This window comes from Scatophagus argus, chromosome 17, assembly GCF_020382885.2.
Source record: "Scatophagus argus isolate fScaArg1 chromosome 17, fScaArg1.pri, whole genome shotgun sequence".
Taxonomy (NCBI): Eukaryota; Metazoa; Chordata; class Actinopteri; family Scatophagidae; genus Scatophagus; species Scatophagus argus.
In genome coordinates this window covers 21,846,488-21,871,873 of record NC_058509.1, presented here as the reverse complement: position 1 = coordinate 21,871,873, position 25,386 = coordinate 21,846,488, and the positions used below count along the sequence as shown (strand labels likewise).

The 25,386-nt window shown below is 43.2% G+C and overlaps 1 protein-coding gene across 1 annotated transcript in view; it reads left to right on the top strand.

The window, feature by feature from the left end:
* The window catches only part of gabbr1b (gamma-aminobutyric acid (GABA) B receptor, 1b), a 167,347-nt gene extending 152,852 nt beyond the window's left edge, over positions 1-14,495 (top strand). Inside the window, exons 17-18 of the mRNA XM_046416938.1 lie at positions 13,660-13,803; positions 13,964-14,495. Coding sequence (XP_046272894.1) covers positions 13,660-13,803; positions 13,964-14,251 — 432 coding nt within the window. The 3' untranslated portion in view covers positions 14,252-14,495. The remainder of the gene's footprint in view (positions 1-13,659; positions 13,804-13,963) is intronic.
* Positions 14,496-25,386: the final 10,891 nt, after the last annotated feature.

Genomic DNA, 25,386 nt, shown 5'->3' with positions numbered 1-25,386 from the left:
ACAGTGCCATCAGTTCGTCCATCTTATTCCCGAGTGACCTCACATTTCCCATGACGATAGAGGGGAGACACGGCTCAAACTTTCTAGTCATAAGCCTCCGCTGTTTCAAAGCTTCCCTCTTCCTCTGTAACTTTTTATTTCCCCTGCATCCCCTGTGAGTTTTAATCCATATATATACTATACTATAATATATATAAATTATAACAATGTAAGTTTATATTGTGGCCTTCTCAGAGACACAGGAACCATTTCTGCTGGCAGACTGTAAGCATATTATTCATTCATTGTTTGCACCTATATTAACTGATATTCTGATTGTGGTATTATTACTATTTGATATAAAATTATTGTGGTGTCTTATGAACACTGGAAGTTATTTATTAAGGTAAATATTTTGGGTAGTGACCAAAAGAATGAGATTATGGACAGGGTGGTTTCACTCAACCTTAGAGATAAGATGAAGAGACTGGACAACTGGCATGAGCTCAGAGTGGACTGCTGCTCTTTTGTGTCAAAAGGAGACAGCTGAGGTGGTTTAGGCTAATTGAGATGCCTCCTGGAAGCCTCCTTTTGGACGTTCTCCAGGCATGTCCAACTGGGAAGAAACCTGGGAGCAGACCAGAACTTGTTGGAGGCATTACATATCCCGTCTGGTCTGGAAACGTCTTGGGATGCTCCAGTAGAAGCTGGAAAACATAAGGGAGAGGAACGCTGGAAATACTCTGCTTCATCTGCTGCCACTGTGACTCGACTGCAAATCAGTGGAAAGAAATGAGTGGATGGACTTAATCTGTCATCACTTCGGTAGGAAAACTCAGTTATGTTGCGATGTATCAGGTCAGTCTGATCAGCTGCAGCGTCATATAAATAGCTAATATCAGTTTTGGCATGTCTGTCGGTATTCGTTCGGTCTCATGTATCCTTGATCACGGCTTTTCAGAGATCCCTCCCCGCTCTTTGGTACTCACTTCCCACAGTGAAGAATTTTGGGACAACCTGCAAGATGGTGGACCAGGACAACTTCTAATTCAATGAGGATCGGGCAAAGAGGACATATTAGACAAGGCAACTGACATATATATAATGCACAAGTGGCTAATTGACTAAGGAGACACAGATGACACGAAAAGCACACAAAGACAGGAAGTAAAACAAAACATGACACATGAGGAGACTGAACTTCCAGCCTAAAGCGGGAAATAATAAAACCCAGTAGCGGTTTCTCATATGGGCGAAGTGGATGACCGCCCAGGGTGACACTTTGCCCCGCCCCGCCCCTTGCAAAATAAAAAAGCTAAAAAATATTGATGCCTCCTGGCGTACACCCTGGCGCAGTTACTGCAACTCTGCAAGAGGGAGGTGGGGGGTGCAGGAAGGGTCACTCACCGAGGTCACGCCACTGGAATAAGGAGGAGGGGGACCAGGGATCCTCCTAATTGCGCCACAGTAATGGAATCAAAAAGCACTCAAAATAAATTGCATTCTTAACACTAGATGTCTTAACAATAGATTCTGTGAGGACACCACCATACCAGCCCAGACCGTGCACTGCTTCTCCAATAACAAGCCCTGGATCACCAGTGACCTGAAGGCACTTCTGAACAAGAAGAAGAGGGCTTTCAGGTCTGGAGACAGGGAGGAGCAGAGGAGGGTGCAGAATGAACTCCAAGACATGCTGAGGACATGCAAAGACAACTACAGGAGGAAATTGGAGGCAAAATTCCAACAGAACAGTGTGAGGGATGTGTGGATGGGAATGAAACACATCAAGGGGATGAAGGGGAAAGACAGGCAGACATCAGGGAGCCTAGATAGAGCAAACCAGTTTAACCAGTTTTTTAACAGGTTTAGTTCACCTCCTGCCACCCCGGTGACATCCCCAGCCTCCCACACCCCACCTTCTCCTCCATGGAAGACATCATCAGCCCAACGGTGACTACAGGCCAGGTAAAGAGGCAGCTGGAAAAACTACATCAGTGGAAGGCTGCAGCTGCTGCTGCTGCTATACAACCTGAGCTTGAGTCCCGACACTGTGGAAGACGTCCTTGCTTGTTCCAGTCCCCAAGAAGTCGAGGTCATCTGACCCGGCAGACTACAGACCAGTCACCCTCACATCTCATGTGATGAAGGTCCTGGAGAGACTAGTCTTAGCCCAGCTGAGGCCACAGGTGAGGATGTTTCTTGACCCCTTACAATTTGCTTACCCGCCCCATTTGGGAGTCAACGATGCTATCATCTACCCACTACAATGAGCTCATTTGCATCTGGGTGGTGGGGGAGGCACTGTGAGGATCACATTCTTTGATTTCTCCAGTGCTTTCAACTTCTGCTACTGGATGAGAAGCTGCGGGTGATGGGTGTTGACAACGCAAGGATCTCCTGGATTACTGACTATTTGACGGGCAGGCCACAGTTTGTCTGTCTGGGCAACATCATGTCTGATGTGGTGGTCAGTGATGTAGGAGCTCCCTTCCTCTTCACCTTATACACCACTGACTTTCAGTACAACTGTGAGTCATGTCACCTGCAGAAGTTTTCTGATGACTCAGCTGTTGTCAGGTGCATAAGAGAGGGAGAGGAGGGCGAGTACAGGACACTGGTGGACAACTTTGTAGAGTGGTCTGAACAGAATCACCTGAGACTAAATGTCAACAAGACCAAAGAGATGGTGATCGACTTCAGGGCGAAGAGGACGACTCACAGCCAGTACGGATCGGGGGGAGGTGTTGGAGGTGGTGGAGGACTACAGATACCTGGGAGTGGTGATTGGCAACAGACTGGACTGGACATCTAACACCGACAAGAAGGGGATGAGCAGACTCTATTTCCTGAGGAAGCTGAGATCCTTCAACATGTGCAGCAAGATGTTGGAGATCATCTACCAGTCTGTTGTTGCCAGCACCATTTTCTCTGCTGTTGTGTGTTGGGGCAGCAGCATCAGAACCAGGGACATTTGACACCTATCAGACTTAATAAGATCATCAAGAAGGCTCTCTCTGTACTCAGTCTCAGGCTGGAGTCCTTTGAGACTGTGGTGGAGAGGAGGTCGCTGAACAAACCGTTATCCATCATGGAGAATGAACAGCACCCTCTCCATCACACAGACAGCGGAACACCTTCTCTCACAGGCTGCTACAGCTCCGCTGTCAAAGAGACAGTCAAAGTCAAAGTGTACTTTATTGTCAAAAATCTATGTAACAGGGGTTAGCACAGAAAATTGAAATTTCGTTTGACCAGTCTCCAATGTGCAGTTAAAAACTAAACATGTAGGTAAGACAGTGACAATAATTACACACACATGCGCACACACACCCATACACATACACCCAAACAAACACACACAGTGTGCAGTAAAAGGACAACATACTGATACAACCATGTACAATAAATACACACACACACACACAGTCACAGCAGCAGAAGTACAGTCAATGGACATACAGGTATGTGCAGTAGTGTAGATGCAGTATGTAAGGTGCAAAGAGTAAAGTGCGAGTGACATGTCATGGAATGTTCATGGAGTGTTCATCAGTGTGTTGATGAGTCTGATGGCTTGTGGAAAGAAGCTGTTTCTCAGTCTGCTTGTGCAGCACCGCATGTTGCGGTAGCGCCTCCCTGATGGTAGTAGGGAGAACAGTTTATGTGCTGGGTGAGTGGGGTCTTTGATGATGGTTATTGCTCTTCTGGAACAGTGTGAGGTGTAGAGGTCCTGAATGGCTGGTAGTGGTGATCTGATGATCTTTTCTGCAGTCTTCACCACCCTCTGTAGTGCCTTCTTGTCTGCAGCTAGACAGCTGCCGTGCCAGACAGAGAGGCTGCTGGTCAGGATGCTCTCAATGGCACCTCTGTAGAAGATGGTGAGTGCAGATGTGGGGAGGTCAGCTCTTCTCATCCTCCGCAGGAAATTGAGTCGTGCCTGTGCTTTTTTGACCAGGGAGGTGGTGTTTGTGGTCCATGTGAGGTCTTCTGTGATGTGCACTCCAAGGAACTTTGTGCTTTTCACAGACTCCACAGCACTGCCATTGATGAAGAGTGGGATGTGTGTTGGTTGTTTTTTCCTGAAGTCCACAGTTATTTCTTTTGTTTTGTTGACGTTGAGTGACAGGTTATTCCTTTCACACCAGTTGATGAGTTGGTGTACCTCCTCCCTGTATGCTGAGTCGTCGTCGTCACTGATGAGGCCCACCACTGTTGTGTCGTCAGCAAATTTGATGATGTGATTTGTTGCAGATCTGGCACAGCAATCATGGGTCATCAGTGTGAACAGCAGAGGAGAAAGCACACATCCTTGTGGCACCCCGGTGTTTATGATGGTGGTCGCTGAGGAGTTGTTTCCGACTCTGACTGTCTGCGGTCTGTTTGTGAGGAAGTCCAGCAGCCAGTTGCACAGTGGAGTGTTGATGCCTATTTCACTCAGCTTGTTCACCAGATGTTGGGGGATAACAGTGTTGAACGCGGAGCTGAAGTCGATGAACAGCATCCGTGCGTGACTGTTTTTGTTTTCCAGGTGAGCCAGGCAGAGGTGGAGTGCTGTTGCTATGGCATCATCAGTGGAGGGGCGGTATGCAAATTGATATGGGTCCAGAGTAGTGGGGAGGGTGGATGTAATGTGGGCCTTTACTAATCTTTCAAAGCACTTCATCATGATGGGAGTGAGTGCTATGGGTCTGTAGTCGTTTAATGATGATGCTGGTGACTTCTTTGGTAGTGGTACAATGGTGGTGGCTTTGAAGCTTGCTGGTATGGAGGCTTGGTTCAGAGCGGTGTTGTAGATGTCTGTGAGGACGTCAGTGAGTGAGTCTGCACAGTCTCTGAGCACACGCCCGGGAATGTTGTCTGGACCTGCAGCTTTCCTGGGGTTCACTTTGAGTAGGGTCCTCCTCACGCCCGCTGGGTCCAGTTGAAGTGTTATGTTGTCTGGGCTGACGGGGGCTTTTGTAGGTGTTGTTTTGTTATTTTCTTCAAACCGGCTGAAGAAGGTGTTAAGTGAGTTGAGGAAGTCTGTGTTGTCCTCACACAGTAGGGGGGCTGGCCTGTAATCTGTGACTGACTGGATGCCTTGCCACAGGCGTCTTGGATCTTTTGTATCTGTGAAGTGGGAGTTGATTTTCTGTCCATAGGCACGCTTGGCTGCTCTCACGCCCCGGTGCAGGTTGGCACTGGCCGATTTGAGGGCCTCCTTGTCCCCAGACTTGAAAGCAGTGTTTCGTGCTCTCAGGAGCTCACGTACCTCCCTGGTAAACCAGGGTTTTTCATTTGCTCTTACTGTAATGTCCTTGGTGATGGTTACATCTTCCATGCATTTTGTTCCATGCAGATACAGGAAATCTTTCTTTCCACATGCCATCACACTGTACAATAACAGCCAAACTCTGGTCATAACATACAGTCACTACGCATTTATATGTTTTACACACTCGGTTCACTGGACCTTACTTTCTACTTTATTTTGCACAACATTACACTGTTTATTTGTTGTATATACACTTTTTTATATTGCTTTTTATGTTGCTATTCAGAACATATTTTGTTAGCTTATTGTATTAGTTTATTGTGTGTATTGCTGCCGCTGCACTGTAATTTCCCAGCCTGGGATCAATAAAGTATAACTATCTATCTATCTATCTAGATAGATAGTTGTCTACTGTAGGCCTATTTCAAATTCCATACACTCTTGTTTTTCGTCTGTCTGGGTTGTGCGAAGTCCAATAATATAGCCTTACTATACAAAAATCTGTACACCACCAATGTACTGGTTTAGTCTTGACCCCTGCTGTCCATCACGTCAGAGAGCATTGGGGGATAGGGAGCAAAACCTGTTGATTCCAGAGCCGACTCTGATTCAGGTAATAAACATAATGGATAGAAAAAGGCCAAAACCATCAGGTGCTTATTTCAGAAAGAAAAGGAAAGAAGAAGAGGAGAAACGGTCCCAAGACAACGGTATGTAGCTAATGTTCCCTCTGTAGTGTATTACTGTAATTACGTTATAAAAAGGGGCCAACTGTTTAGCGGTCATGTTTGCTATTTTGTATACTAGTTATAGTTTACCTGAACATTATCTGAATTAACATACATACATACCAATAAATGTGTCTACAATGAAGCTATCAGCACCTTTGCTGTCATTGATTTGTGACCATTTGGTTATCGCTGGGCTCTATATTTGGCCGTCGGAATTTTTTGTGCAGTAAGCTAGCCTTTAAAAGACGGATGTTGCACACTTTTTACCCATTATTTTCTGTCTCAGTATAACGTTTATAGAGTTTGGGCAATGTTGCATTTCTCCCCGCTGTAGATTAATAGCATGTAACAGCCGTAATGACATTAAGTGATAGCTAATGTATTCAAGTGTGCTGTTCATGCATGCACATTGATGCACTTTTCCAGGGGCACTGCTAAAATATTTTGGAGCGCCTCCCGCCCAGGATGAATCTCCAGCATGAGAGGCCTCATCTGTAGCAATTAATTTTAATTTTAAAAAGCAATTAATCCAATATTGCTATTTCTTAAAATCATGTTTTGTTCCACTGCTGTGTGCTTTGAATAATGTACCAAATCAAATGTGCTGTTCTACAGAAATGCCTGAACCCCCACAAAGTTCAACTGCCACAGGGGAAGAGCCTCTTTTAACAGACCCTGCAGACTGGCCATCACCTCTGACAGACAGCATAAGGACCGAGTTGGTATGCAGAGGGCCAAGTAAGGTGGCATCAGATTTCTTTTTTTTTTTTTTCTTCCTAGGAAAGAGAGTGGTGGGAGATGTTGTCGCCACCACTATTTTGAAAGGATAGTTGTAAGTGGTGAAAATATTGTTAGAAGCTATTTGTTGAGTCAGGGTCAGACTTTAGTTCAGGAGGCTGTTCGGCCAGGGTGCCATTCAAGTTAGGACCACCACTGATAAAACCAAAACCTTTATTAGATCTTTATTAGATTTTTATAACTTCTCGTTTTGTATGTGATTTAATTGATTTAAGTGGTTGGGGGACAGACACAGTATCAATCCGATATTGGGTGGATAACTGTCTTAATGGAAGCGCAGAGAGGCGTGTAGGACTGCAACTCTGCCTCCTGGTTTTAACTCTGGGTTGTCAGGGTTTTGGTTTAATAAGAAGTCAGATTTCTAGATATGAGAGCTGCTCCATCCAAAGTGGGATGAATACCGTCTCTCCTAATGAGACCAGGTCTTCCCCAAAAGGTCTGCCAATTATCTACAAAGCCCACATTATTTGCTGGACACCACCTCGACAGCCATGATGATGACAGATGACATGCGGCTAAACATGTCATCACTGGTCAGATTGAGTAAGGGTCCAGAGAAAAGTACGGAGTCCAACATAGTTTTTGCAAATGTACACACAGTTTTAACATTAATTTTAATGACCTCCAACTGGCGCAGTCGGGTGTCATTACCGTTGACATGTATTATTTTATTGTATTTACGCTTACTTCCAGGATGGATTATTGAAACTCCCTTTTATCACACAATAAGTCTCTAAACACCAGGAAAGCAGCAGGGCCTGATAGCATTAGCGGTCGAGTCCTCAAAGCCTGCGCTGAACAGTTCGCACCAGTGTTTACAATGATATTCAACCTTTCCTTTTCACAGTGTGTGATTTCCACCTGCTTTAAAAAGTCTGTTGTAGTCCCCGTCCCAAAGACAGCCCAGCCCAGTAACCCCAATGACTATTGCCCCTGTTGTGCACTAGTAGGAGCAATTTGGTTATTGGCAAAAGAGAGTCAATGATTATGGGGAATAATCCATCCATCTATCCATTTTCTATACCGCTTATCCGTCAAGGTCGCGGGGCTGACTACCGGCGAAAGGCAGGGTACACCCTGGACTGGTCGCCAGTCAATCGCAGGGCCAACACACAAAGACAGACAATCACACTCTCTCACACCTAGGGGCAATTTAGAGTAGCCAATTAACTTAATGTGCATGTTTTTGGTATTGTGGGAGGAAGCCGGAGTACCCGGAGAAAACCCACGCAGGCACAGGGAGAACATGCAAACTCCACATAGAAGGGCCCAGACCGGGATTCGAACCTGGAACCCTCTTGCTATGAGGCGACAGTGCTAACCACTGCACCACCCTGCCACCCTGGGGAATAATCATTAAAGCAAAATCAGTGTATGCTTTATACACGTAAAAATCGGGGCACCACCCTGTCACCAGGGACTAATAGCCAAATTAATAAATAGGAAATAACAGTCTCTTAAAATTATGAAGGATGAATCCGAGCACTGACTGTCATGAATTCAGCTGTTATTACAAGTACATTCACGATAACCACAGACAATGACAGGTTAAACTATAACAGGATTCATTAACCAGCAACAACCATCCAGAGATAAGTATCACTTTGCAATAAACACTATTATAATCCAAGTTTTATCTATACACATTAGCTATTAACTAAAGATAACACAGGTACACCAGCAAGAGTATATCTATACATGGGTGTGCATATATACAGGAGTGTGTGTGTGTGTGTGTGTGAGAGAGAGAGAGAGAGAGAGAGAGAGAGGGGGAGAGATGGCAATGGAGACCAAGATGGCAGAAGGATGACGCGAGGGGGCATGTCCCTCGAAGCCAAGATGACAGGTCGTCGCGTGAGTGACGTCAGCAAGACCAAGATGGCAGCAGAGTGGCACGCAAGACGTGCAGCTCAGAGCCAAGGTGGCGATTGCTCATGTAATGTGGCTAATGTGGCACACAAAGACTACAAAGGGAAAGACCCTCGAGCGTCACGTGTCTCGCAAGGAGATTTGTGATCGCGTGCTCGGACTCTAACACATGCCAATGTGAGAGAGAGAGATAAGGACAGAAGAGGAACTTAAAGAATTAAAAACCCAGTAAAGATCACCACTTAAGTTCTTAAGTTCTTTTGAGTCTCACACTGTCACCACACAATAGCGGAGTCAGTAAACCGAAGTTTATCTGCTTAGATATTGGTGATAGATATTAGATATTAAATGGTGATGCGCGAGCTCACTGAATTGATGAGCTTGGATGATCGGTAACAAAAATTAAATGATTGCAGCACAAGCAAAAATCTTATCTATCTTAATGCTGCCTCTGCCTTAATAATGCGTCCGCCCAGACATAAGACTCTTACTGTGAGTTGCTCTGGTCCTTTGGAGTTGGAAAATTAATAGTCCACTTAAACGTTCGCAGCATCGTCCTCAACGGGATGCGGGCGGTCCGCTGTCTCGTTCCTTTGGCGATGCGGCATATCACTGTGTGTCCCTCGGCGGCAGCGGGGAAATCACCGGTGAAGAAAAAAAACTAACTTTGTTTCGTCCTTAAACAAAGTTGGCGCGCGGCTCATTAACGCGTGATCAGCTGATTGCAGCGATCCACGTCGGCAAAAGAAAAAAAGAAAAAGTTCCAAAAAAAAACACAGCAGTCTGTTTCTCGGCCTGCGAGTTGAAAACTGTGACCCAAGATTTAAAGTGATGATAATAATCAAACGTTTGACTGTTGCTCCTTTCGGCAGCTGGACACCTCGGACAGCCTAATAGCTCTCATTGTCACAGCAAGCACGGGGAAAAAGCAACGACTGAGGGTCGCAGTGAACTTTTATTACCTGAGTGACGTCACCTCGGACCCCTGTGGAGATGGCTGGACCACAGCCAATGTCTGTGCCGGTTCTGAGTTTGAATTCAGATTTATAACTAAGTGTGCATCATGGGGGAGTGGGTCTCGAACCGGCAGTCACTCTAACTCAGGCTTTATGGGATACATGTAGGCTGCTCTATTGTTCTTCAGAGCACATGGCCAGAGATCCCAACACCCTATAGCCCTCACATCTGTAGTGATGAAATGTTTGGAGAAGCTGGTCAAAACATTCATCGCCTCCTCTCTGCCCCCCACCCTGGACCCCCTTCAGTTTGCATACTGCCCAGACAGATCCACAGATGACGCCATAACCTTCCTGTTGCACAACACACTTTCCCACGTGGACACTAGGATGGGGAACTATGTGAGAATGCTGTTTGTGGACCACAGCTCAGCTTTCAATACCATAGTCCCCTCCAGGCTGGTCACTAAGCTGTGTGATCTTGGACTGAACTCCACCCTGTGCAGGTGGGTCCCCAGCTTCCTAACTGGCAGACAACAGGTGTTATGCGTGGGCCCCTATAGCTCACCCCCCTCTCACCCTCAACACTGGATCCCCTCAAGGCTGCGTGCTGAATCCCCTGCTGTACTCCCTGTATACACATGACTGTGTGTCCACATCAGACAGCAACATCATCATAAAGTTTGCTAACGATACAGCCATCGTGGGGTTAATCTCCCACAACAAGGCCTACGGGAAGGAGGTCACCCACCTGGAGAGCTGGTGCCCAGAGAATAACCTCCTGCTGAACGTGAGCAAAACTAAGGAGCTGATTGTGGACTACAGGAGGAAGCAGTAGAAGGACATCCGTCCACTCTGCATTGGCGGGTCTGGGGTGGAGAGGGTGGACAGTTTTAAATACCTCGGTGTGACCATCACACGAGACCTGTCCTGGTCACTGCACATTCACAGGACTGTTAAGAAGGCCAGGCAGCGTCTGTTCCACCTCAGATGCCTCAGAGACTGTGAGGCTCCCCTCTCAAGGTGCTCAGGAACTTTTACACCTGCATCACTGAGAACATCTTGAGTGGGAGCATCACCACATGGATGGGCAGCTGCACAAAGCAGGACCTCTTGGCCTTTAGGAGGGTAGAACAACTGTACCCGACCTGCAGGACATTTACATCAAACGATGCAGGTCGAGAGCCGAGAAGATCCTCAGGCAGCCCCATCACCCTGGACACCCACTCTTCTCCCTGTTGCCATCAGGCCGTCGGTTCCGCTGCCTGAGAACCAACACGGCTAGAATGAGGAGAAGCTTCTTCCCCCAGGCCATCCATCTGCTCAACAGCGAGCGTTAATCTGGACAATCCTACTCCCACCTGCACTAGATGTAAATGCTGTACATGTAAATACTGCACATTTTCACGTTTTTAATTTTATTATTTTTATAAAGTTTCTATTTTATAATATTTAATTTTACTCTTTCTATTGTACTTACCTATTTTTTGGTAGCAGGGACAAAAAGAATTTCACTGTACATTGTACCGTGTATGATTGTGTGTGTGACAAATAAAAATATCTTGTATCTTGTATCTTGTAAAGACTCTCAAGCTAATCCAGAATGCTGCTGCATGATTACTCACAAGAACCAGCATTAGAGATCATATTTCTCCCGTACTGGCTTCCTTACATTGACTGCCTGTAAAATCCAGGATAGAGTTTAAGATTCTTCTCCTCACATATAAAGCCCCGAATAGCCAGGCACCATCATCCCTGTTATCCTACCAGAGAAGCAGGGTTACTTGTGGTTCCTAGAGTCCTCAAAAGTAGATCAGGAACCAGAGCTTTTAGTTATCAAGCTCTTCTACTGTAGAACCATCTTCCAGTTTCGGTCAGGGAGGCAGACAGCCTCTCTACATATAAGAGTAGACTTAAAACATTTCTTTTTGATAAAGCTTATAGTTAAGCCCTAGTTATGCTGCTATAGGCTTTAACTGCTGGGGGATCTCCCATGATGCACTTAGCTTTCTCTCCCTCTCCTTCTTCACACATTTATGTGCCATTAATGCATCTTACTAACTCGACGTCTTCCCTGGAGTCCTTGTGCCCTCTTGTTTTGCAGGTTCCCATGGATCATGGTTGGACCTCCTGCTGCAGTCCTGCATGAAACCTACTGCGATTACGGCTGTTCAGTCATAATCTATTTTAATTCTATTACTACTCTGTACAGCTACTACCATTATTATTGGTAATACTATTGTTATTGTAATCACCATAGTGCCTTCTGTATACTTCATCGTTATAATTAGTTATAGTTCCAATACTTCTGGTATTATTGTTGTTGCTACACATGTTTGTGTGCTCCTTCTCTCACCCCGATCCCCCTCCCTCTCTCTGTCTCTCTCTCTCTCTCAACCCAACCGGTCAAGGCAGATGGCTGCACATCTAGAGCCAGGGTCTGCTCTGAGGCCTTCTAAAAGGCAGTTTTTCCTCGCCACTGTCGCCAAGTGCTTGCTCAAGGGGGAATATTGGGTTCTCTGTATTAAAAAAAATTATTTAAAGAGTTTGGTCTAGATCTGCTTTAATTGGAAAGTGAGATAACTTTTGTTGTAAACTGGCATTATATAAATAAACTGAATTTAAGTGAATTGAACTTAGGCCCACTGGATGTTTTGTCTGCACTTTAAGCCTGTGACAAGTCAACCAAGTTCAAATTGGTTTTGGAAAGCATGGATGTTGTGTACTCCATTCTAAAGAGTGAAAGTGTAACCAGTAAGCAGGATTTAATAAGCAGAGTCCTGATAACAGTGAACTATCTGTCCAGATTTATTGTGAAATTCAAACTGGACTGAAATGCAACATGTCCCATTCTTCCAACAAAAACAGTCTACACATCAAAAACACATTTTCATCAAATAATATACAAAAATAAATTCTGTATGGATACTATCAAACTTGTACCCGCTCTCTGTTAGTTTGAATCTTTCCTCAGTCCATGAAATAAAAAATTAAATCCGAAGCAACCGATGTCCCGGCGATGACAGCCCGCAACTGTCTTCCTTTGACGCAACAAGAAATCCACAGCAGTCTCTCACACCACATGACACATCTAATAGGAAAAGCACGACATGATCAGAGCACACAGTGGACACACACTCACACACTCTGCAGCCCTGGCATCTGAGCCTGCGATTCTCGCTGGGGCACTACCATGGCTCAGCTGACATGTCGTAAAAACTGTCATAGGGTGCCGTCCTAACCCTTAAAGGGCACTACACCCAAATAATACAAACACAAACAATAATAATATTACACTTACAGTAACTTAGTAGCTATAATTACAGCTGGGTTACAAAAGCACAATTCAAAATATTACCAGTGCAAAGTTCAAAAGCCAGCATCTGCAGTGGTAAGAGTGAATCAGAATCAGAATCTTTTTATCCGCCAAATGTACAGTGTACACAGGATTTTGCCCTGGGGTAACAGTGCCACATTAACAATAAATAAAAAAGTTAGAAAAGGTTGTGCCTTGAGGAATATGTACAATTGAGGTGAGATACATACAGAATGTGATGACCAGAATGAGACCACCAGAAATATATACAATGAATAGAAATATATACAGGCAAGAATGAGTATTTACATAGATGGCGCATACAGAGATCAGGGTGTGTGCTGGTGTGTCACAGTGTGTGTTAGTGCTCAGTCCAATGGCTAACTTATACATCTATATGACGGCACCATTAATGCTGAACGGTACCCTCAAGTTTTAGAAAAACATATACTGCCACCCAAATTGTATTTGATATTTTTCATTTCTGAAATTTTATAAACCAAACAATTAAGGAGTTTAATGAAGAAAAGATTAATCATTAAATCATTATTACCAGGCCGACTGTACAGATCCGCGATCTAACCCTTGATGAACATCACTGGCAATGGGTGACTATTTATGAGAAGATTAGCAGTAAACAAATGTGATATTTAAAAATACACAATGATACATCGTAAATCAATGGTCCTTTGGTAACTGGTTAACTTTCAAGAAAAGTTTTTTCATGTAAAGTAATGGTTTGTGTGTGAATTGTAGATGCGACGTCTGATCACAAGGGGTGAGTGGCAGTCAGATTCCCAGGACACCATGCGAACTGGATCGTCCACCAATAACAACGATGAGGAGAAATCCAGACAGCTGGAGAGAGAGAACAAAGAGCTACAGAAGATCATCCAGGAGGTCAGCCACACTCTTTTTCACAGGATTATTATTTTTTTTCTTTCTTTATATTTAGTCAAGTCTGTCAAGAAGGAAGTACACAAAATAAAAAAAATAAAAACAGTCTTAGAGAACTTGTCCCTAGAGAAATTTGAGTTTTTGGTACCATTTGTTCTGTCAGAAAGAAGAGCGTGTGTCTGAGCTGAGGAACCAGCTGTCTGAGCGACAAGCCCTGCAATCCAGGAGAAGGGCATCAACTGTCATCAATCAGAACCACAGCTCTCCTCACCTCACCATCCACCAGATTGACCCTAGGTCGCTTGCTCCTCCTCCAGGGTATCCCGTCCCCGCCTTTGACCCCCACCCCATCTCTCAATCCTTTACCAACTCATCCAGCCTCTACCAGCCAGACAGCAAGATCAGTCGAAATAACTGCCACACCAGCCGGCTGCAGCTGCTTTACAAGTGAGAGGTTGGATGATAGCCAGTAGAAAGGTTAATATCAAAAAACATTTCCAGTGAGGATTTACATTTCTGCTTGATTTACTCTTTCTAAGCTGTCATTGCATTATTTTTCTTTTCTCTCAGAGAAGATAAAATGTACATGCAACTTTTTAATTATACAAATATCTTGAGTAACCAGACACAACAAAACAAAACAATCTAGATGGATAAATAGCCCTACAGGTATGAGAAAATATGTGTTTTTTGATTTTGGGACAGTGCTATCATCTGTATTGAATGCTGTAACTGCCAGACTCAAGCTGAAGGAGCATTACATGAGGCTAAAGGCATCCATCCAAAAACCTTTATCTGTTTAATGTGAGACTGCAGCCAAGTGTTGTATTTTCAGATAAATAGAGAGATAAAATCCACATATTGTATATGAATATACAATATATCCCAGCTACCTATCCCAGCTGTCTACGGGCAAGAGGCAGGGTACACCCTGGACTGGTCGCCAGTCAATCGCAGGGCTGACACACAAAGACAGACAACTACACACTCTCACACTCACACCTAGGGACAATATAGAGTAGCCAGTTAACCTAATGTGCATGTTTTTGGTATTGTGGGAGGAAGCCGGAGTACCCGGAGAAAACCCACGCAGACACAGGGAGAACATGCACACTGACTCCACACAGAAAGGCCCAGATCCACTTGGGCAGGAGTCTGAGTCCAGGCAAATATTGGATAGTGGTGCAATAGATCAAGTCCATAAACGTCATGGGTGAGGCTGGAATTGTTGGCCATTTGAACAGGAGGTAGGACTGGAAGACTGACACTGAAGTGGTGTACAAGAAAGAGATGAAAAGAAGTAACAAGATGCTGGAGATCTTCCTCCAGTCTTTTGGTGATGAGCACCAAGTACTGTGTGGTCTGCTGGAGGAACAGCATCAGTGCCAGAGATGCCAGCAAAATCAATTAATTCATTCCCAATTCCCAATCAAGATTTCTCTGAACAAAATGCTCTCTATTATGGACAATCAATCCCACTCTCTCTCTGACACACTACAGAAACAGCATCACTCATTTTCACTCAGCTCTGCAGTCATAGAGAACATATGATGAAATCATTTTTACCTCTCATCATAACCCTGTACAACAGCTCACCTCTGTGTAATAGGGGAACACCCTACTGCACTACTATATGTACATACAGTTTATATCATATATTGAATATGTTTTTACTGCCATTTTGCACAGTTGTTCATATGATGAATGTCTGTATCTATCTATCTATCTATCTATCTACATTTCCTCTGTACTATAAACAAAGTCAGTGTTTCTGTTAATTTTTTCAAACAAAACCAACAGGTTAACATTAGACCTCCTCCATAGAGACTGCTGCAGCATTTCACTACTTGTTTTCACTGTTCTGCTTTTTTGGTCTCATTCTAAAGTTACCACAGCTTTTCTGGCCAAACAGGAAGTTTCTGATACAGTTTCAATTAAACGGTTTTCACAGCAGAAAATAAATTTACAGCATGTACAGAAACAAAAAAATGGGTCTCCTAGAACTAAATGTAATAAGAGGGTTTATGATGTCTCAGCATTTCTCAGATAGATTATTGTTTTTATAAGTACGTTTACACAGATAATTATTTTAGTCATAAAGAAAAGGTTTCCAAACTCAAAAGCTTTTATTGACTGAAACACTGATTGAATCGTTGGCACTTGTATCACTTGTATGCTATTGCTCATTATATAAAAACATCAGAATGGACCAAAAATAAAGTAGTCGTCACTCACACCGCAGAAATACAGTATTTCAGCACTGAACTGAAGTCTGGGTGCTTAAAAGGATGCTGAATACAAATCAGCAGCAGTCACTGGAGTAAATTAGACACTATTTCACTTTTCTCATTGTGGTCTGGTTTTGACTGAATTTGAATACCAGCAAGTTATAATCAGTCATTTGATACAGTAAGTATCCCTCTATATAGCAGAGAAATTGTTGTTTCAAGATTCAAATCTGCATTTTCTGATCTGGCAATCTCAGTCAAACTACACACACACACACACACATATATATAGGGCAGCATAGGCCTATAGCAGCACAGCTATGATAGAGATTAAAGACTAAGAGTTAGTCAGACCTATTCTACCTGTGGCTATATATCAAGAGGTGAGTGTAACTATGCCTACCAGCCCTACACACTTTATTTGAGGCTAACTATGTGTTTTACTAAACAGAAAGGTCTTCAGTCTAGTCTTAAAAGTGGAGGTGGTGTCTGCCTGTTGAACCCAGATTGGCAACTGGTTCCAAAGTGGGGGTGCCTGATAGCTAAAGGCTTGTCCTCCCGTTCTACTTTTATAGAAAGTAGAAAGTAGAAAGTGACATATTTTGTCATTGGAGGGAACTCACTCCAACGAAATTCGTGCTCTGCATTTAACCCACCCAAGTGACGTGCACACACACACACAACAAACCCGGGGCAGTGGGCGACCACGTGCAGCGCCCGGGGAGCAGTGGGGGTTAGGTACCTTGCTCAAGGGTACCTCAGCCATGGACACCGGTACGGGGAATCGAACCAGCGACCCACTGGTTACGGGTCCGCTGGTTCCGCTGATCCACGATTATGAATTCTGGGAACTGTAAGTAAACCTGCACTCTGTGATCTGAGCGATCTATTGGGAATATATGGTACTATTAGATCCTGCAGGTATGGTGGGGCTAGTACATTTAGAGCCTTATATGTACGTAGGAGGATTTTAAAGTCTATTCTGAATTTTACCGGAAGCCAGTGAAGAGAAGCTAAGATGGGGGAGATGTGATCCCTTTTACTGATTCCTGTCAAAACTCTAGCTGCTGCATTCTAGATCATCTGCAGGTTATTAATAGTAATTTGGACATCCTGATAATAATAAGGATCAAATAGGTTTTTCCAAAATATGATTTCTGTTATCTAGGGTAGTACTATCATGCTGATATATGTTCAACTGGTCATTTTTCTTACTCTCTTAAGTTTTGGTTTTACAGATAAGGGGTGTTCCACCAGTACATGCCACTAAATTTTACACAATGGACTTTAAGTTGTCATGTAGACCATGAGTTATGATTTTGGCCCAACTTCTGTTTTCAAGGTGAAAAACAAATTTTCATGTTCAATTTTGTGAGACAGTATTAGCAGCACATATTAATTAAATTAATTATTAATTAAAGTACTACATAATGTTTGTCTCACTGCGGAAATACAGTACCTGTCTCTTCTTGCAACAGCTCTTTTAATTGAGGGTTCACATTTTATGTCATTTTTTTGTGTGAAATAAATGCTTATAAACACCTTTTTCACTTTCACTTTTCTTCAATTCTCATAACAAATATATTGTGTGAAGTCTGTATTTGAGGCATAGAGTTGGTCTTGACTTCCAGCTTCATCTTATGTGCTGTTGTGTGGTAGCACAGTTTGTAGGTGATTTAAATTGTTGTAAGCTCTTCTGAATGGTCTAATAACTAGAATATGAGGCCCAGATGTGTGAACTATGAAAATTCTGTGCAGTGCTCCTACTACTATTTTGTGACCATGTGTAAATACTAAATGCTTTTCTGTAATTATACTGTATATCTTAACTGTTAAATCTGTGAAGCAGTGAAGATGTGATGTTGATATGAATGAGAATACTGTATGTGTACTGACTGTAAATAATGATGTAAATAATCTCATTGAACTTTGCGTATACATACAGTATTTCATGTGGTACAGTATTCAGTATATATTTCTGTATGCTGTAATATTTGATATCAGAGATTATTTAACATGCAAAAAGAAAATAAAGCTAAATGTTTTCTCAAACTGTCGTCACTGTTCGACCCACCACCCAGACTGAAATATCTTAAGAACTATCAGACAGAAAAAGCTACTCATCTATTTGGTCCAATCCTGTTATTTGTGTAGGGGAAAAAAAATCAATATACTCCGAGAAATGGGTTAGAGAAGGGATATATATACTACTGGACAATTACACAGAGATGAATATTTTATTCCTGTTGAAGAACTGATACAGCAATTTAAATTGGGCAACTTAGCAACACTGGTACAAGCTTTGTGTGATTGCCTGGTTTTTCTGCACATTTTGAGAGAGAATGTTGCAAGTACTGGAAGAAGGGCTGGGGCCCTCTGTTCTGCAGACACCGAGTCTCTGCCTTTTAAATGATAAGGATGAAGTTGGGGGAATTGATGAGACTCTTAAACTTCTAAGTCTGGGAATGGTACCAATTTTGTGACTTATTCCAAATACTGGAAAAGCGCTGAAGCTCCCTCTTTTAGGGAATGGATGAATGTTCTGGCAAAGACGACAATGTCCTATGAGGTTATGTGGTTAAGTATCAAATTAGAGAAATATGAGTATGAAGGAGGAAATTTTTAGGTTATCTTGAAGGTAGATAGTTTACCCTTTTCTCTTGTTCTGTCTTTGTTGAAGTGTAATGTAAATATGAATTTGTTTTGATTTTGTTTAAATGAATAAATGAAAATAAAAATTAATAATAAATTAATTTAAAAAATAATAATAAATTGCCATTAAGGATAGATTTTCAGGGTTGTAAAAGATGAATCTTAATAGCTTTAGAGAACATTTGACTTAGTAAATAGTATGCCACCAGATGATGAAAGTTTTCATTAGTTCATTGGAATATAAGCTTTGATTTGATGGACTGTCACAAAGCATAATTTGTAAAGGCACACTTCTGTCTATATAAGCCCTCACAGTTGACAGTGCATGTCAGAGCACAAACCAAGCCATGAAGTCAAAGAAATTGTCTGTACAATAGGAGGAGGATCTTAAATTCTACTCTAGATTTTACTGAAAGCCAATGTAGAGAGACCAGCACAGATGAAATGTGGTCAAGGTGGAAGTACGCAGTGCTCGAGATTTGTTTTATGTGCGTGTTGAAAGACAAGTCCTGATCAAAGCTAACACCGAGGTTCTTTACAATGGTGCTCGAGGCAGGAGTCCATTATGAAAGGCTATATTATTAGCTAAAGATTGTCTAAGATGTTTTGGACCAACTAGTAGAACCTCAGTTTTGTCTGAGTTCAATAGAAGAAAGTTGTGGGTCATCCAGGCAACACAGGATTGCAATTGTGTTAGCTGATTGCTTTCATCTGACTTCATTGATAAATACTAATTGGGTGTCGTCAGCATAAAATGTATTTATTATTTTAATTTATTTAGTGTTTTCTGATCACATATAGATCTACCTGCTGCACAGAGCCTACACGCACCTGGACAGGGCAGGCAGCACCGTAAGAGTGATGTTCTTCGACTTTTCCAGTGCTTTTAACACCATAAGACCTGCTCTACTTTGCAGTAAGCCCCTGGACATGCAGGTGTATGACTCCCTGGTCACCTGGATTGGGGATTACCTCACTAGCCGGCCACAGTACGTGAGGCTGCAGAATACCACCTCAGACACCATACTGAGCAGCACAGGGGCGCCTCAGGGGACGGTCCTCTCACCCTATTTGTTCACACTATATACCTGTGATTTAAGGTACAGTTCACAATCCTGCCATTTGCAGAAGTTTTCAGATGACTCTGACATTGTGGGCTGCATCACTGGTGACCAGGAAGCTGAATACTGAGGTGTGGTGTGGACAGAACCACCTGCAGCTCAACATAGGGGAAGCCTCAAATGGGAGCTGAAAATCAGCTCCGTCATCAAAAAAGCACAGCAGAGGATGTTCTTCTTGAGGCAGCTGAAGCAGTTCAAACTGCCAAAGGCAATGATGGTGGACTTCTACACCTCCATCATAGAGTCCATCCTCACCTCCTCCATCACCATCTGGTATGCCGCTGCCACTGCAAAAGACCTTAGCAGACAGTGGTGTATCATCCACTCTGCTGAGAAGGTAACTGGTTGCAACCTATCTTCTCTTCAGGATCTGTACACCTCCAGGATCCTGAGGAGAGCAAAAAAGATTGCAGCCGACCCTTCTCACCCCAGTCACAAACTCTTGGAGGTGCTCCCCTCCCCAAAACCTCTCACCAAAAAAACAGCTTCTTTCCCTACGGTGTCAGGCTCATGAACAAATGAGAAGTCAACCACTGACGCCCCCCCCCGCACACACACTTTCTTTCTTTCGCTCTCTCTTTCCCCCTCTCTCACACTCTCTCACATCGGCTAAAATAAAATCAAAAGTTATTAAATGATGGTCAGACAAAACTGAATTCTGAGGAGAGACTGTAAAGTGTTCAATTTCAATACCATATACTAACACAAAGTCTAGGGTGTGGTTGAAGCAGTGAGTGGGTTCATGCACACATTGACAGAAGTCAATTGTTTCTAGTATGGAATTGAATGTAGTAGCCACGCTATCATTAACCACATCTACGTGGATGTTAAAGTCACCAATCATTATAACTTTATCTGATTTAAGGACCAGGCTTGACAGGAACTCCGGAAATTCAGGTAAGAATTCAGAGTATGGGCCTGGAGGATGGTATAATAAAGCAAATAAGACAGGCTGACCTGTCCTACAGGTGGGATGAGACAGACTAAGAACAAGGCTTTCAAATGAGTTATAGCCTGTGTTTGGTCTAGTAAAGATGGATAAATAAGAATCAAAAATTGCTGCAACCCCACCTCCATGACCAGAGCATCGAGGGGTATTATATATATATATATATATATATATATATATATGTATATATGTATATTTTTATATTTTTATATTATATAGCATTGTTTATATTTATATTTATTTTGTTTAGGAAACTGGGCTTATACTGGGACCGAGGAAACTAATTTCGTTCCACTCATGTTTTACGTGTGTGAAATGACAATAAAGCTCCTTGAATCCTTGAATCCTTGAATCCTATCAAGAATCAAGAATCAAGAGTCTTTATTGTCATTATGCAAGCATAACGAAATTTTGTGCAGATTCTTGACTTAAAAGCACACTTATAAATAGCAGCAGAAGATTAAAATTGAACACTTAAGAAAAATATAAAAATATAAAAATATAAAATACAAAATACACGTGAGGTAAATAAAGTGCACTTAGTGCCAGTCTATGGTATGCTGTGTGTGTGTATGTGGCTAGACGGGGGAGGGTGTATGTGTGAAGTCCTGTAGGGGGGTGGGAAGAAGCTGTCCCTGAGTCTGTTCATGGTGGTTTTAATGTTCCTGTACCGCTTTCCTGATGGAAGCGGTACAAACAGTTTGTTGCCCGGGTGGGTGGGGTCTGTGGCAATGCGTCTTGCCTTCTTCTGGACTCGGGCAAACTGAGTCCAGATCTGGTAGACTGCAGCCCACAATCCCCTGTGATGTCCTCACCACCCGGGCTAAGTCCTTCCTGTCCTGTGCTGTGCAACTGCCATACCACACAGTCACACTAAGACACAGGATACTTTCAATTGTGGCCCTGTAAAAGTTCACAAGCAACTGAGAAGACAGTCCAGTCTGCTTCAACTTCCTGAAAGAAAGAAAAGCCGTTGTTGGGCCTTTTTCACCAGGTGTGAGGAGTTCACTGACCAGGAGAGGTCAGAGGAGATGTGGATGCCCAGGAACTTAAAGCTGTCCACCCGCTCAACCGCCTCCCCAAGTATACAGACGGGAGCGTGATCAGTCTTCCTGGACCTCCTGTAATCCATTATGACCTCCTTGGTCTTGCTGATGTTCAGGATGAGGTTGTTCCTGGAACACCACTGTGTCAAGTTCTGGACCTCATCTCTGTAGTGGGTCTCATCATTGTTAGATATGAGACCCACCACAGTGGTGTCGTCCGCAAACTTAACGACCATGTTTGTGGGGTGGATAGCAGAGCAGTCGTGTGTGTATTAGCGTTAATACAGCTAGGTGGAGTAGCGTCATTCAAGGAGACGTAATCATCCTCTGACAGCCAGGTTTCAGTTAGACAAAACAAATCAATAAGACCTACAAACCTGTAGACCTCTGAGACAGGATTGTGTCAAGGCACAGATCGGAGAAGGGTACAGATTTTTGCCGCATTAAAGGTCCCAAAGAGCACAGTGTCCTCCATAATCTGTAAGTGGAAGAAATTTGGAACCATCAGGACTCTTTCTAGAGCTGGTCGCCCAACTAAACTGAGTGATCGGGTTAGAAGGGCCTTAGTCAGCGAGGTGACCAAGAACCCAATGGTCAGCAGTTCTCCACCAATCAGGCCTGTATGGTAGAGTGGCCAGACAGAAGCCACTCCTCAGTAAAACGCATATGAAAGCCCGCCAAAAGGCAGAGCCGGAACTGGAGCACTGGTCTTCGGAGCCGGGACAGGAATGTTGATCTCTGTGGTGGCTGGCGGCCTGGTCCATGGAGCAGGGACTGGAGCGCGGATCTCTGTGGTGGTCCGCAGAGTCTGCTCCGGCAGTGGGGAGCCTGTCGCTGGATGCAGGCCTACCCTGGACCTCAAGCGGCACATGTACACCTTCCAGAGGTGGCCCAGACTGGGAGGGGGTCTGATAGCCAGTTTGGTGCCCCAAAAAAGAAGGAGGAGGACTCTGCGGGGTTCATCTTTGGTCAGAGCGTTCTGTCAAAAAGGTCAGCGTCGCTAACGCAAAAAAAAGCTGAACTGTGATAGAGTGAAAAAGCAGTGATGTGAGGCAGAGGTCCGAAAGAATAGTCTTTTAATTAAATAAAGCAATACTCAAAAACACACACTTACGGTAGCATGGGATCTATGAAAAACTGTGGCATAACTTCCTGGCATAGCATGGCATGGGGACAAGACAAAACAAATCCTGGCATAACATGAAGACAATGTAAACGCTCTGAAACAGGTGACTGTGAACACAAGGACTAAATAGACAAGACAACAAGACACAGGTGACACACATTAGGAGGGAGAAAGCAATCAGGAAAACCAAAAGCAAATCTACATGAAAATGGGACACACAGACGAAGTGACACCTTCAAAATAAAACAGAACATGACAAAAAGCTTGAACATAATACATGGAAACACAAGACACACATGGAACATGACACAAGGACTCAAAAACCAAAAGACAGAGAACCAGGACGTGACAGAAACCTTGAACATAAAACATGAAAACACATGAGAAGACAAACATGAAACATGGCATGTGAACTCCAAAATCAAAAACAGAACCAGGACATGACATTTTCAAATAAGTTATTATTTCAAAGATAGTCACATAACTGATTGGCGGCTGTTTTTTCAAGGATCTTGGAAAGAAATGGAAGGTTAGATATTGGTCTATAGTTCCTTAAAACCTCTGGGACAAGTGTGTGTTTTTTAAGGAGAGGTTTGACTACAGCTACTTTAAAGGACTAGGGTACATAGCCTGTTATCAGGGACAGATTGATCATGTCTAATAGACAGGTGCTAAGTAAGGGTAAAGCTTCTTTGAGAAGGTTAGTAGAGATGGTGTCTAAGAGGCATGTTGTTGCCTTGGATGAATATAGCTGATGGGGATCAATAGGAGAAAAGCAGTCAAGATGATTATCTGTTTCTACTGCTGGTTCTAAGACACTAGTGTTTGATGTTAGATCAGTACCAGCTGAGGTCAGTAGGTGCTGAATTTTGTCTCTAATGTTTAAAATCTTGTCGTTAAAAAAGGTTTTAAAGTCATTGCTGCTAAGGGTCACAGGGATACAAGGCTCGATAGCACTATGACTCTCTGTCAGCCTGGCTACAGTGCTGAAGAGAAACCTGGAATTATGCTTGTTATCCTCAATTAATTTCGAGTAATAGGCTGCTCTGGCAGTCCGTAGGGCCTTCCTATATAATCTAAGACTATCTTGCCAGATTGAGCGAGATTCATTAAGTTTGGAGGAATGCCATTTCCTCTCAAGTCTTTGCACATTTTGCTTTAATTTGCGAACCTCTGTATTATACCAGGGTGCAAGTTTCTTTTGCTTTATGAGTTTCTTTTTTAGCGGAGCAACAGAGTCTAAAGTCGTCCTTAATAATCTTGCAACACTGTCCACGAAATGGTCGATTTGAGAGGGATTATTGTAGTGTTCACTAGTATCGGGACATACTGAAGTTAATGACAGTAGAACTGTTTCTTTAAATTTAGCCACAGCACTATCAGACAGGTATCTAATGTAGGAGTTTTTTCTTGGTGGTATGAAGTCAAATAGTATAAGCTCAAAATTATTAAACAATGGTCATACAGAAGAGGATTTTGTTCAAAGACTATTAAATGTTCTGCATCAATGCCATCTGTCAGAACGAGGTCAAGAGTGTGATTGAAGCAATGAGTGAGTTCATGTACACACTGACAGAAGCTGATTGAATCTAAGAGAGAGATGAATGCTGCGCGAAGGCTATCATTACTATCATCCGCGTGGATGTTGAAATCACCCATAATAATTACTTTATTAGTTATAAGGACAAGACTCGATAGGAACTCTGGAAATTCCAGTAAAAATTCAGAGTATGGGCCAGGAGCGCAGTACACTACAACAATAAAAATTGGCTGTATTGTTTTCCAGGTCGGGTGTGAGACACTAAGAATAAGGCTTTCGAATGAATGGTAGTTGACTTGGCTGCAACTCCACCTCCTCGGCCGGTGTCTCGAGGAATGTGTGTATTAATATGACTTTGGGGAGTGGATTTATTTAAGCTGACATATTCTTAAGTCTACCGTGACTGCTACTGTGTGGCAGGGCAATCAAAGGTGGGGGAGAAGGGGGAGGTCCTCAAAATAATCACCCGTGAAACTGCAAACACACGTACACAAAATCAAGAAAAAGGGGGGGATCGTGAACAGCGCACCACCACCAGGAATTAACTTCTGCAGGGAGCCCACAACACCTGGCAATAAAAGAAACAAAATTTAATAAAACAAGTCCGAAAGTTCAACCGAACTGGTGTGAACTAAACAAACGTACAAATTAAAAATAAAAAACAAATTTACCTAAATAAAAGCAAAAACAAAAGGAAAAAATGTAATATACTTATCAATGCAATGAAAAGGAAACCAACCCAATTACAAAGAAAGAACAAATATAAAAGACGGCGTAACACCACCGGGACCTGCATCGGTGGCGTGAGCACTATGCAGTCGTAAAACAGTCAGTGCCACGCTCAAGCGGGCCCAGGCAGCGCTCAACGAAATGGACAAAGGCGGAGTGTGCTTCAGTCACGCCAGCCGCCAGAGTCCGGACCAA